The following is an 11,027-nucleotide window of genomic DNA, read 5'->3' as shown; positions in this document are numbered from 1 at the left end:
CATCTCTTGGGAACAATCAGGATTTTGAGTGCTAATTTTCTACTCCTGAGTATTTGGTGGTGTGAAGAAAAGCATGTAACTTTGAACTCAGCATTAACAAGGATCAGTGTATATGCATTTTAAACTGCTGAAATGGCTTTACATTAATTACATATATTTAGAAACCTTTAATTTGTAATCCGGAGATAGGAACATTTTGTATGGCATTCAATTTTCCTCCACTGCCTAAAACCTACAATTTGTGTTCAGTGTGGTAATATGTTTTTCTTATATTTTCAGTAAAATACCAGTCTTGCAAATCTCCCTCATTCCTTGTCAGGTGTGCTCCCCAATTCAGTAATGCACACATAAGATAGTGTTTCCAGTTCCTGCCACTGCGCTGCGGCAGGAACGTTATCGGTCTTTGGTGAGCTGTTTCATCCTTCCCAAGCCTCTAAATGTACAAGACAGCAGCACCTAATGGGAAACAGCATCAATAACAACTAAGCTCGGTACTGACTGATGTCTGGGGAAAAAAAGGCTAGTTTCCAGATTTGCTTTTTGGTTGTTTCTGGATCCTTTTTTAGAATTACATGTAGATGCGTCTCATCTAGTTTAATGTACTGTATGTCTCTCCATTGTTCAGTGCTAAAAAATATGAAGCTCTGATATAACATTTAAAGAGGTGAAGCAGAACAGAAACAGCACCCAAATGGGTTCTTACTGCCATACTTGTACTTAAGGGCAAGCTACTACTACCAGCTTAAAAACATGAACACACAGCAAGCAATTCTTAAAAACACAGTCCAGGACCCTTGGTTCAATTTTGTTCTTCTCCCGTAGGCTTGCTTTTCCTGTGAGAAATATGACGGGAGTTTACACATTTAATCTGACCTTAATGACCCAAAAGATTTCCAGTGCAATAGGTTAAAGAGTCTCGTTTCCCATCCCGAGGTTATCAAGGTGTCAGTCTGAGCCCTGCCATGCTCTGTCTGTTTAGACTAACTGCCTTTGATCTTGAACTATAAGCTCTCATCATTGCTGGGACAGCTAGGTATACAGAACATACAGCATTCCATTGTCCAACAGGTCACTACCCAAATAGATTAAGAGTAGGGGCATGATCACTGTGCTTTTATAAATCCCAAAATAGCCAAGTGTAACAGAAACCTCATTCACAGGCTGTCAGATTGTGAAAATCAAACTACTTTATCAATGCAGTACAAAAGCACAAGGTTAACTTATTGACAACAGATACTGTACTTCTCCATCTACAGTACAGCATATCAAGTACTACATTCAAAACAAAAAATTCAATATCTGTAGGAGTCTGAGGATACACATAGTAAGCGTCTGTTTGAATATCTGTGCATGGCAGACTCATATACCAATCTTTGTTTTCATCAAATTATTTTCTTTCTTTGCTGTTGGTTTACTAGTTTGCTGTTTGGAAGGCCATTCGGGACAGGAATCACCCTCCCTCTATAGGGTGTGCTCAAAAACGCAAACGAAGCCATTTAACACTGCAGTGCCTCCTACTTGAGTGCCCTCTATTTAGGCTCATCACTTCAATGCAAAGTCCACATGTCAATTACATAGAAAGGGAGCAAAGCTGATGTGGATGATCATGGTCCTGGAATTGAACGAGAAGAGATGTTTCGTCTATCATTGGATTGATTTTTCAAATACCTATTTTCCAAGTTTGAATTACTTTTTAACGTAATTTATTGCATTTCATGGGGGAAAGATATGTCCTGCATATTAAATATTGAGTGCAATAGGAACAATTAAAAGCACGTCCTAAAGCAGAACAGTCCTACTAAACAGCATGAGTTAACAATTAGATTACCAAGATAATTTGGTAATTATCCATGAATTCATATGCATTTATGGAAAAATACAAGTCAGGAGAATTTTCTCAACTTTAGAAAATTAAAACAAAACTGTTAGGAGCTGCTAATCAACATGATAGACAAAGAATGTTTTACAGTTATTTCAGGGCCCATCTGAAGAACAGTGGTGAACTGTGAACATGGCCAATACAGAATTTGTCAAAATAAAACAGGTTGAAATATTGTGAAATACATTGAGAAACCCAGGCACAGTGTGTACTACATCACATTTCTAAAACATCTGAAGGGAACACAGTTCTTGCATATAATCTTTTACGTGAATTCTTTCTCACAGCACTTCATTGGTAAGAGAGCAGAGCGAGAAAAGTAGCATTATGCTTTTTTCCCAAATGACTTCAGCAGCTACATGCCTCCACCTCACTGCTTTGCCAGGACACTGTACCATATTGGCTTACAGGCTCAAACAAGTTAACAAGCTGTAAAAACCCTAAATTGCTCAAAATTAATACTGTGTCAGAAAGACTTCTTAATCCCCAATCAGAAAAATAATTAATAAGATGACTCAAAAAGCAATGATTTATAACAATCATTATTGCAGAGGTTATCCTGTGTGGCAAATCCAAACCTTTTCAAAACACCTTTATGAAAGAGAAATCTGTATCTCTGACTTCTTCACTCACTTGCAGAGGTGTGTTTATTTGTAGGTTTTCAGGGGTGGTACAGTATACAGTGTTTGTATGTAAAAGGTATACTTGATATAATTACTGTTGTTGATTCTTTCAAAAAGCTTAATGATAGTGTCCATTCTTCTACTCTGTGTACAGTGTGAAGTATTTCAATACAGTACTGCTTTGACTTTAAGTTACAAGGAATTGTTGATGGGGCGATGACTGCTGTTAGTACACTCAAATGGATTGATGCTCCTGATAAGGGTTCTAACCTGCTCCAAGGTCCAAACAATACCTGGTCACTAACTCTTCTCACTCACAACAGTACACATAAGAGGAACAGAGAATATATACATTCAGGTTTTGACACTGCATTTAAAACCTTTTTCTTCTGTGATACAAATGTATGATACTGTACACTGTGACAATAGTGTATACTCTATAAATTAAACCCCTGGTTGAGGAAGAGCTTACAGAATGAAAAATAGCATGAGGACAATTAATGCAGGCAGATTCTAACACCCAGCTTTTGAAAGCTGACCATATTAAATTATATAAGGAAGGGTTTTCCACATTTGTGCACAGAACCGTCTCAAGACCTTTACTTTCGCCACTTTACCAACTCATCACAGACTGTTTATCCCTTGATTTGTCAAATACACCAGACGTTTTTTGGGTCTAAGTATCACTTGAGGCCCTGTCAGCTGATTCTAGTATGCTTTTATAAGGGTCTTACCTTAAAACCATCAGGACAGGATCTCAACTTTAATCTTCCTCTAATTGTCCATGACTTCTGTTGTCATCTTTACACATTCTACTGTTCACACACCTTTTTCAGTGAAGTTATTCTGACCTGCATGAAATTATACGGCAGTTGTATTACAACAGAGACGATACAAGGATTATTTTTAAAAGAAGTACTTTAAAACTGACAGACTGTTTCAAGACTGCACACTCCTTTTGTATGGATGTATCAGATGTTTGGGTACAGGTATATAAGCTTAGGTATTGACCTCAAAGTAAGCAATTTGTAAATTAAAAATATATATATATACTGATATTATAGCTGTTATCACAGCAGCCCCCAGTTTTATTGTGCCTGTGAAAAGAAAGACTTTGGTATAAAAGACATGCATATGCTTCACAGACTTTACAGAGAAATAATATATTGCAAGAAAGCCAAGTACCAGAAACTGCTACAGTATGAATAAATGATGAGACCATTTGAAAAGTGATAAATATTTTATTAACTTAAAGTAGTATTAAAACAAATCACAATAATGCATCTACATTTTCACAAGTAAGCCAACAAGGAAAAGTTTTAAAGTGTTAATTTATAGCTGACAAAAAACCAAAAATACATTGCGTTTGCAATTTAAAGGTGGATGAATGTCTCAAAACACCACACAAATCTAGCTAGGAATATTTATCAAAATAATTTAAAATTAACCATGATAAATATTTGATTCATATGTACCGCTATAGGTCTATAGGCCTAACATCTTAAAATGACTCATGCATTTAAATGCTAAATTAGATTTCTAAAAGGAATACGAGCTAAAGCCTTCTGAAGAGTATCCAATATTATGAGACTGTTGTCTTTCAAACCTTCAGTTTAGCACAATTATAGTCTGATTACAAAGGCTCCATTATGTAAATAAGAACTTTCTAATTATACAGCTTTTGACCAAGTGAAGTCCTGTTTAGACAGTTATAACGCAGCAGTCAAGTTTAGAAATAAAGAGGTCTGTCTGTGGTTTGTACATTCATTAGCTTGGTGTGAGCTGGTTAGCAATGTAAAGCCAAACAGCAAAAAACTACAGGAACAGTGAGCTATTCTTAAAATAGGAGTAGTGAAATATCACATTAGTAAAGTATCACTCCATTTCCTTTAAAACCATCATTTACTAGTAGCCAGATGAGAGCGAATCTCACGGCATACATCTCAAAAGGCATGAGCTAAAAACAACTGTGTAAAGGATTGAATTCGTTCGAGTTGCTTTTTATGTTGTTACACCTGCTATACTGGTCATGTGAATTTTCTTTTAAAAAGAGCTATTAAAAATAATTTCAAATATTAACAGCATGTCAGCTACTGTGGGAGTTGCCGTTTAGGAGGTTAATTTATAGCCTGTACCCGTTCTTCCACTTTACGCCCTCAGCTCTCAGATAAGTTGCAATTCTTGAGCGTTCTCCAAGGAGCTCTTTGTCTTGCTCAGTGTGCTATGTCTTGGTGACGGCTCCCTTTAACCAAATAAGAAAAGAAAGTGATTAGTCTGCAGACAAGTTATTCTCAGCAGAGACAAAAACAGCAAGCAAATAAGCTTATGAATGGAAAGGTTTTATGTGGTGCTGGACAATTTTTCATTCACTAAAACTCAATACATACACAAAACAAATGTACGACTCAAAACCTGTAGTGTACATAAATCATGACAACACTCAAAAACAGTTCTCATACAATATAATCCAGTGACAAAATACTGTACTGTTCTCCATTTCAGTCAATGCCTTACTGAAGCCTGGGGAAAACTATGTATACGCTGTGTACACCACCCCACTCTGTTCAGACATACAAAACTACATTGGAGAATTCACACTTCTTTACTTTGCTGGGTTGGCAGCTTCACCTCCCCCAGAATGCCAGTGTCCCAAGAATACAGTGAATTACTTCATCTTCCTTCTTTGAAAAATACAGTAGATACAGGTAAAAAAAACATTTACATTCTTGGATGTTCTAATCTATTTTATGTATAGAGTACTCCTACAGCAGAATTCAATATATTTATGTAAGAACTACTACAGAAGCCAAAAAACAAAAAATGGCACAGATGGTTAAAGCATTGAAGCTACAGCCCATCCACTTATGAGAAGTACAGTAACTCCTCTTTAAATTGATCACAAACAAGAAACCAGTATGACTTCTTATGCTAATTTAAAGGCATATCTGCTTTGGTAGACAAACAGGGAAACTGTCGAATGAAAGGCGGGTTTCGACTGTAAAACAATGATTGTATTCAATTAATAGAAACAATAGACTTTGAAAAAAGGTTACAAGTGAAGCGGCAGCTTTTTTATACCTTTTGCTGTACAAAAGTGGTGAGAACAAGAACAAACTGTAAATGCTCTTCAATATATCACCTCTAATACCACATGCAAATTGTTTGAAAAAATAATGTATTGCCCAATGTTAAAAAATTTCTAAAATTGCTGAAAATGCGACAAGTAATTGTATTCTAGCAATTCCCCAAGTCATCAAAGCAGTACGCTTTAATTTATACAATGTGTGTAATCATATTTTTTGGGCACTGTAAATTCTCTGTAATTGGTTTGGAGTTTTCCTTATTGAAGAGAATATCTCCTTTTTCCTTTCAAATGTAAAATGCCCCAGAACTTAATTTCCCCTGCACAGTGCATTGGCTAACTGACAACCGAAATCTGCCAGCTCAGTGCTAATCCGTTAAAACACTGCAGTGCAGCACAAATGTGCTCTGCCTTTCTCCTCACCTCAAGCAGGCAACCCCTTTCAAAAGGCACCCGAGAGAAACAGTCCCCAGACTCAGGCATGATACTGGAGTCAGGGGTAGCCCGAGGCCCTGCTCTTAGTCACTCTCTTAATCAGAGATGGGAGGACATCAGATAACAGAAATAACAGGAAAATGTAAATATCCAGATGAAGAGTTGTGGAGAGTGTGCCTTATTCCATCATTAATACCATCAATGACATTGAAAGCCAAGTGCATAGTGTGAAAAGATTCAATTTAACAGAACAGCTGCACAGCTATATGAATCTGGTCTGTTTTATGATTAATAGCAGTTTTGACGTTACCCCTCTCCAGGATTAGCAGTTGACTGATAACCAGAGGAAGTTCATATGAACCAAGAGCACTTTTTTCAGCCATGCGAACTAAAGGTCTGTTTATTATAGAAGAATGATGATGTTCACTTTGATAGGCAAGACTTCAAACATGAAAAGTAGGCTCTACACCAGATCAGATATGAGCAACTGTTAATTGTCAACGAAGGCCAGAGTCATCACAGAGAAAAGACTCAGGCTCAGGAAGGATACACTGCTTACTTGATGTTGTTCATGACATCACTTGACTGCCTTGACATTTTAAATAGTTGAGTTACAAAACCTCAGAACTGTTTTGGTTTATGGCTATTATTCACTTCATGGATGTAATAAGCAATACAAACAGAAAAAAGAAAGGGCTTCCATTTAATAAGGAATGCCACAAATGTTGAGTTAAATGCTGGGTAACTCCATGGTATCTGGTGTAAGTTGGCCTCCTTTGTAAAGAGGACTTCATGACACAAAGAGGACTGAAAGCTGTAGGTGTGTAGAGGAGTTGCATATTCCCCTTTGGCTTTCAGTGTACTTTCCATTTTCCAAAGAACACAGCACTGCACTGAAGACTAAATGGTGAGGAAGCAAAAGAACATAACACAGAATGACCCCTGCAACAGACCACAAAACCAAACACACAAAATCAGGAACCGGTGTTGTGTCTGAGAGAAAACCGTTCCAAGGGCAAACAGCTACTCACTCATCCTGTCCAGACAACAACAGTTCTGCAACAGACTAGGCATGACTTCAGGAGAGACAAGGTGGTACTCTGCTGAAGGCTCAGTGCTGTACTCAACATGTCCTCAGGGCACTGCAGTGTAAACTGAGCTGGCTTACAGCTACAACAGCTGAAAAGGGCCAGAAGAGCATCTTTTCGGCATAACACTTTCTTACCAGGAAAACATTTCTATTTCAAAGGATGCATAAGCAGATATTCATGCAAAGGGATTTACCATAATATAACAAAAATCTGTCTTTGAGAAGAAAGCATTCAGTCATTTAGAACCAAAGTGCACTATCACAGTAAATCTATATTTTCGTTTGCACAATCCTGCCTCAACCCAGTGTCTGTAGCTGTTGTTCTGAAAACTTCTCATAAAGGCCCAATGCCTCATAATAAAGTCATAGCACTCGATGCATCTCATAAATATGAATAAGAAGTCTGCACTGAGAAGTGCTTTTTTATACTGGTTTGATGTTTAGTCTATATTGTGTGGAACAGCTGCTGAGCTCTGCATTTCCATTGTCATCATTTCCATTTATGTAAAAGAGATTACCCTAAAGATTTTAGCTACACTAGATCTGAAGCGCAGCAATGAAATGATAAGATAGGGAGGCATTTGATGCCACATTTATGCACCTCACAATGAATAAACACAAATGAGCTCTTGCAGCGTCTTAGACACGCTAAATGGGTGCTGATGTCTCAAATTTTTGTCCCCTTAGCTAGCCAGAGCGGCGACTGCCCAGTCCTACATCTGCTTACTTTGCATAGCCCAATAGGCAGCCAAGTGAAATCTGGCATTTCCTGCAAATGAGAAAGATTACCATGGGGCAGAATAGAAATTAGATCACAGAACTCCTAATACCTTTCGACAGCTAAAAACCTTTTTCACCAAAAAAAAAAGAAGAAAAGAACAGACACATCATTGTGCGCCACCTCTCGCGACTGCCTGTGATGTTCTGGGCGGTGGGGGTGGGGCGTAACGGGGGACTTGTCCCGTTTTCCTTAAAAACAAGGTTCTGTTCTATCTGTAATTTGACCAGGCAACATGGCACAGAGACAGGGCGGCTGGGAATAGGCACAGAGTGGGAGGCAGTTAAGCCAGACCGCCATGTCCTGAATATTTCTCTGCAAAATAGGTACAGAAGCCCTGAGAAAACCCATGGAGTGCATGCATAAGTCATAGTACTCGAGATCAGAGACGTTCCCAATAGAAGGGATACAATACAATGAAGAGAAAAAATAAAATCTTGACATTCTTTCTTGTACCACAATAATCTTTGCTCTAATATTTAATGACAGATCGACACTGATAACATTTTTTGCATGATTAATTCTTTTCAAGCAGCACCTTGTAAATAACTTCTTCTCCACAACAAAAAGAACCAAAAACCAAACTGATGTGCATTTTGGCATGTGAATCAACTACAAATTGAGTTTCAGAAGGGAGTGAAAGTCTAAGTGTTAAGTGTGAAAACTGCAGTTTTCAGGAAGATGGATATACTGTAGCTGTAATTGCAGTGTAACTCAATTCAACTCAAACTAATTTTTTATCTGAAATTTAAATTACGTTAAGTTTCCCCAATTTCATCTGACTAGATATTACTCATTTTACAGTTCTTTTTAAAGCTTATGTCCTTCAAATGAAATTTAAATAGCTTTAATTCAATTAACGGAGCAATAGATTTTGAGATAAGAATTATGCTTTCTGGGGTCACAACTGTCTACATAGAGGAATGAAGATTCTTACAGAGAATCGCTGGGAAATTATTAATAAATTATGGAGATACTGGGAGGCCTGGTTGGACATCCTGATGAGTGATAAGAAAAACTGTACATGTTAATTAATTTTTCAGAAATGTCCAACAAAACCATATACAAAAATGGGAGCTCACATAAAAAAAGAGTAAGGAACACGTGCCTAAATAGAACATCCAACCAAAATATTGATTTATGCAGTAACAAAATGTAATTTAACTTTTAATGTAAAAATTCTGCTAATTAAGGCAGCTAAGTGCAAAGTCAGGGAACACATGTTTTGGCTGCAGATATACTGTTCCTGCCAACATGCTACTTGCCTGAAGCTTGATAGTAACTTTCATCTTTAAGCACGTACAGTCAAAGGCTGAGGGGCACAATCACATCTGAATACACATTAGTCACATGCATCCCAAGGACTGTCCCAGAGAACACTCCCAAAATGTACCAGTCGCACCCAGAGTACAGGCAGCACCTGACACACAGGGTCAGGAGCTGTTGTGTGGAACAGCTTGGCGTGATGTTGACTGCATTTAAACATGGCATGTTTAAAATAGACTAGCTGACATGTTCTTAGACTGCACCCCAAGTAGGGCTCCACCCAGAACATCAAGTTCTCTGTCCCTTACTGGGGACATTTGGAAAGGACAAACAGCACACAATATCGAACAGAAATACTTACATGCTCTATGGAATGGCAAGGCACACATTGTTCATCACCACACTGAAAATATTACTTCGTGATGTAAGGCACAGACCTCTGCTGAAAAATGATTTGCCACATTAAAATTTGTATAGCATGCTTCACAGCTTGTGGGGCAAATTTTAATTTCACAGCAAGGAAACCACAGAGAGGTTGTAAAATGTAAACGAGATCATGTTTCAAGCCTGTTCTTCAGACAAAGGTTTTCACATGGATTTTCTCATGACTAAACTGGACTTTCCCCACACAGTTAATTGGTGAGAAATTATTCACTCCTGCAGTACCTGTAATAGCCTTTTGCAGACATGTATGCTCTATCAGATGCCATTACTTAAAGCCAAAGTGCCCAAGCCTGTAGGTCATTATGTTTTTTTTTTGAAGGAAGCATCACTTCCCCTCTTGGATGATACACTGCATTGAAATTTGCTATTAAATCGTATATGAGTGCAAACAATAGTATTTATCACAGAACAGCATTCGGTTAAACATGTAATAACTAACAAGGTACAGTATATAATGCACATTAGCTGTTTAATCTTCACACAAGACTGGCATTTATACATTTGCCTTGGGATTTCTGAAGTACTTGCCTTTTAACTTATGCAAACTTAATTAGCAACAGAATGCCTATTACAGCAACAGGTAAATGATTAAAGAATGTTATCAAAACGTAAGTCACCCCTCACTGCATTTCATGTTGATGTATTTGTATAGAAGGGACATGAGCATTCCCTTGAGGGCTGGAGAAAGATACAGTATGCTTTCCAGTACACTATGATTAGTACAGTATATCCTTGTCCTGCTATTACATGGTGTGCTATTCAATGGGCCTTCCAACTGTGAAATATTTACTCACTCTACGTGCGAGGTAACATGTTTGGATTAAAAGATTAAAAGTCTTTAGGATAAAGCCTATCAGAAAAACGTAAGATGAAAAGAAAGTCTTTGATGTCCGTCCTTGCTTATGCCAACATGAGAAAGCAAACATTTAAGAGCCTTCTCAATAAAAAAAAAAACAGGTGTCCAGGTTTTCATTGAGTCAATACAAGATTCAGGGAGCAAGGAAGAATTTTTCATTTTAAAACAATTGTGTAAGGTAACCAATCATTAAACATTTCTTTCATCACTGCTGGGTTCTGTGGTTATATAAACTATTTGCATTGATCTGACATCGGCACAATATAGTAAAAGTATTTCCCAAACTCTTGATTGTTTAATATTTTAAAATGCAATCAAGCAGTTCAATAGTTGAATTCTCTCAATGTGACATTAGTAAAGAACGGTAGTCAAAACCACTCTTAAGTGTAATACAACAAAATCACAACAGTTCATATTTGTGCAAACATTGCAGGGACTAGTTTGAGTTAGGTCTGCTGTTAGGTGGTCAGTGTTTTCTTTCCTGAATTTCAGGGGACAGATTTTCTGAATAACTACATTTAAGCTAAGTTTTTAATCCTCAAAAAAAAATCACTGCCTGTATATATTCAAAAAA

At 37.4% G+C, this 11,027-nt stretch overlaps 1 protein-coding gene across 3 annotated transcripts in view; it reads right to left on the bottom strand.

The window, feature by feature from the left end:
- The window catches only part of LOC148645597 (TBC1 domain family member 2A), a 343,714-nt gene that overhangs the window by 33,977 nt on the left and 298,710 nt on the right, over window positions 1-11,027 (bottom strand). For 2 of the 3 annotated variants that reach the window (XM_088611885.1, XM_088611886.1), the window contains one exon: window positions 3,724-4,744. In XM_088611885.1, coding sequence (XP_088468011.1) covers window positions 4,666-4,744 — 79 coding nt within the window. In that variant the 3' untranslated portion in view covers window positions 3,724-4,665. Of the gene's footprint in view, window positions 1-3,236; window positions 3,354-3,723; window positions 4,745-11,027 lie in introns of those variants that run through there. The other variant, XR_015928206.1, reaches the window with a different exon arrangement.

The sequence above is a fragment of the Lepisosteus platostomus genome, chromosome 18, assembly GCF_059453375.1.
Source record: "Lepisosteus platostomus isolate fLepPlt1 chromosome 18, fLepPlt1.hap1, whole genome shotgun sequence".
Lineage (NCBI taxonomy): Eukaryota > Metazoa > Chordata > Actinopteri > Semionotiformes > Lepisosteidae > Lepisosteus > Lepisosteus platostomus.
The sequence above is the reverse complement of the archived record's forward strand: the minus strand, read 5'-3'. Positions and strand labels throughout refer to the sequence as shown.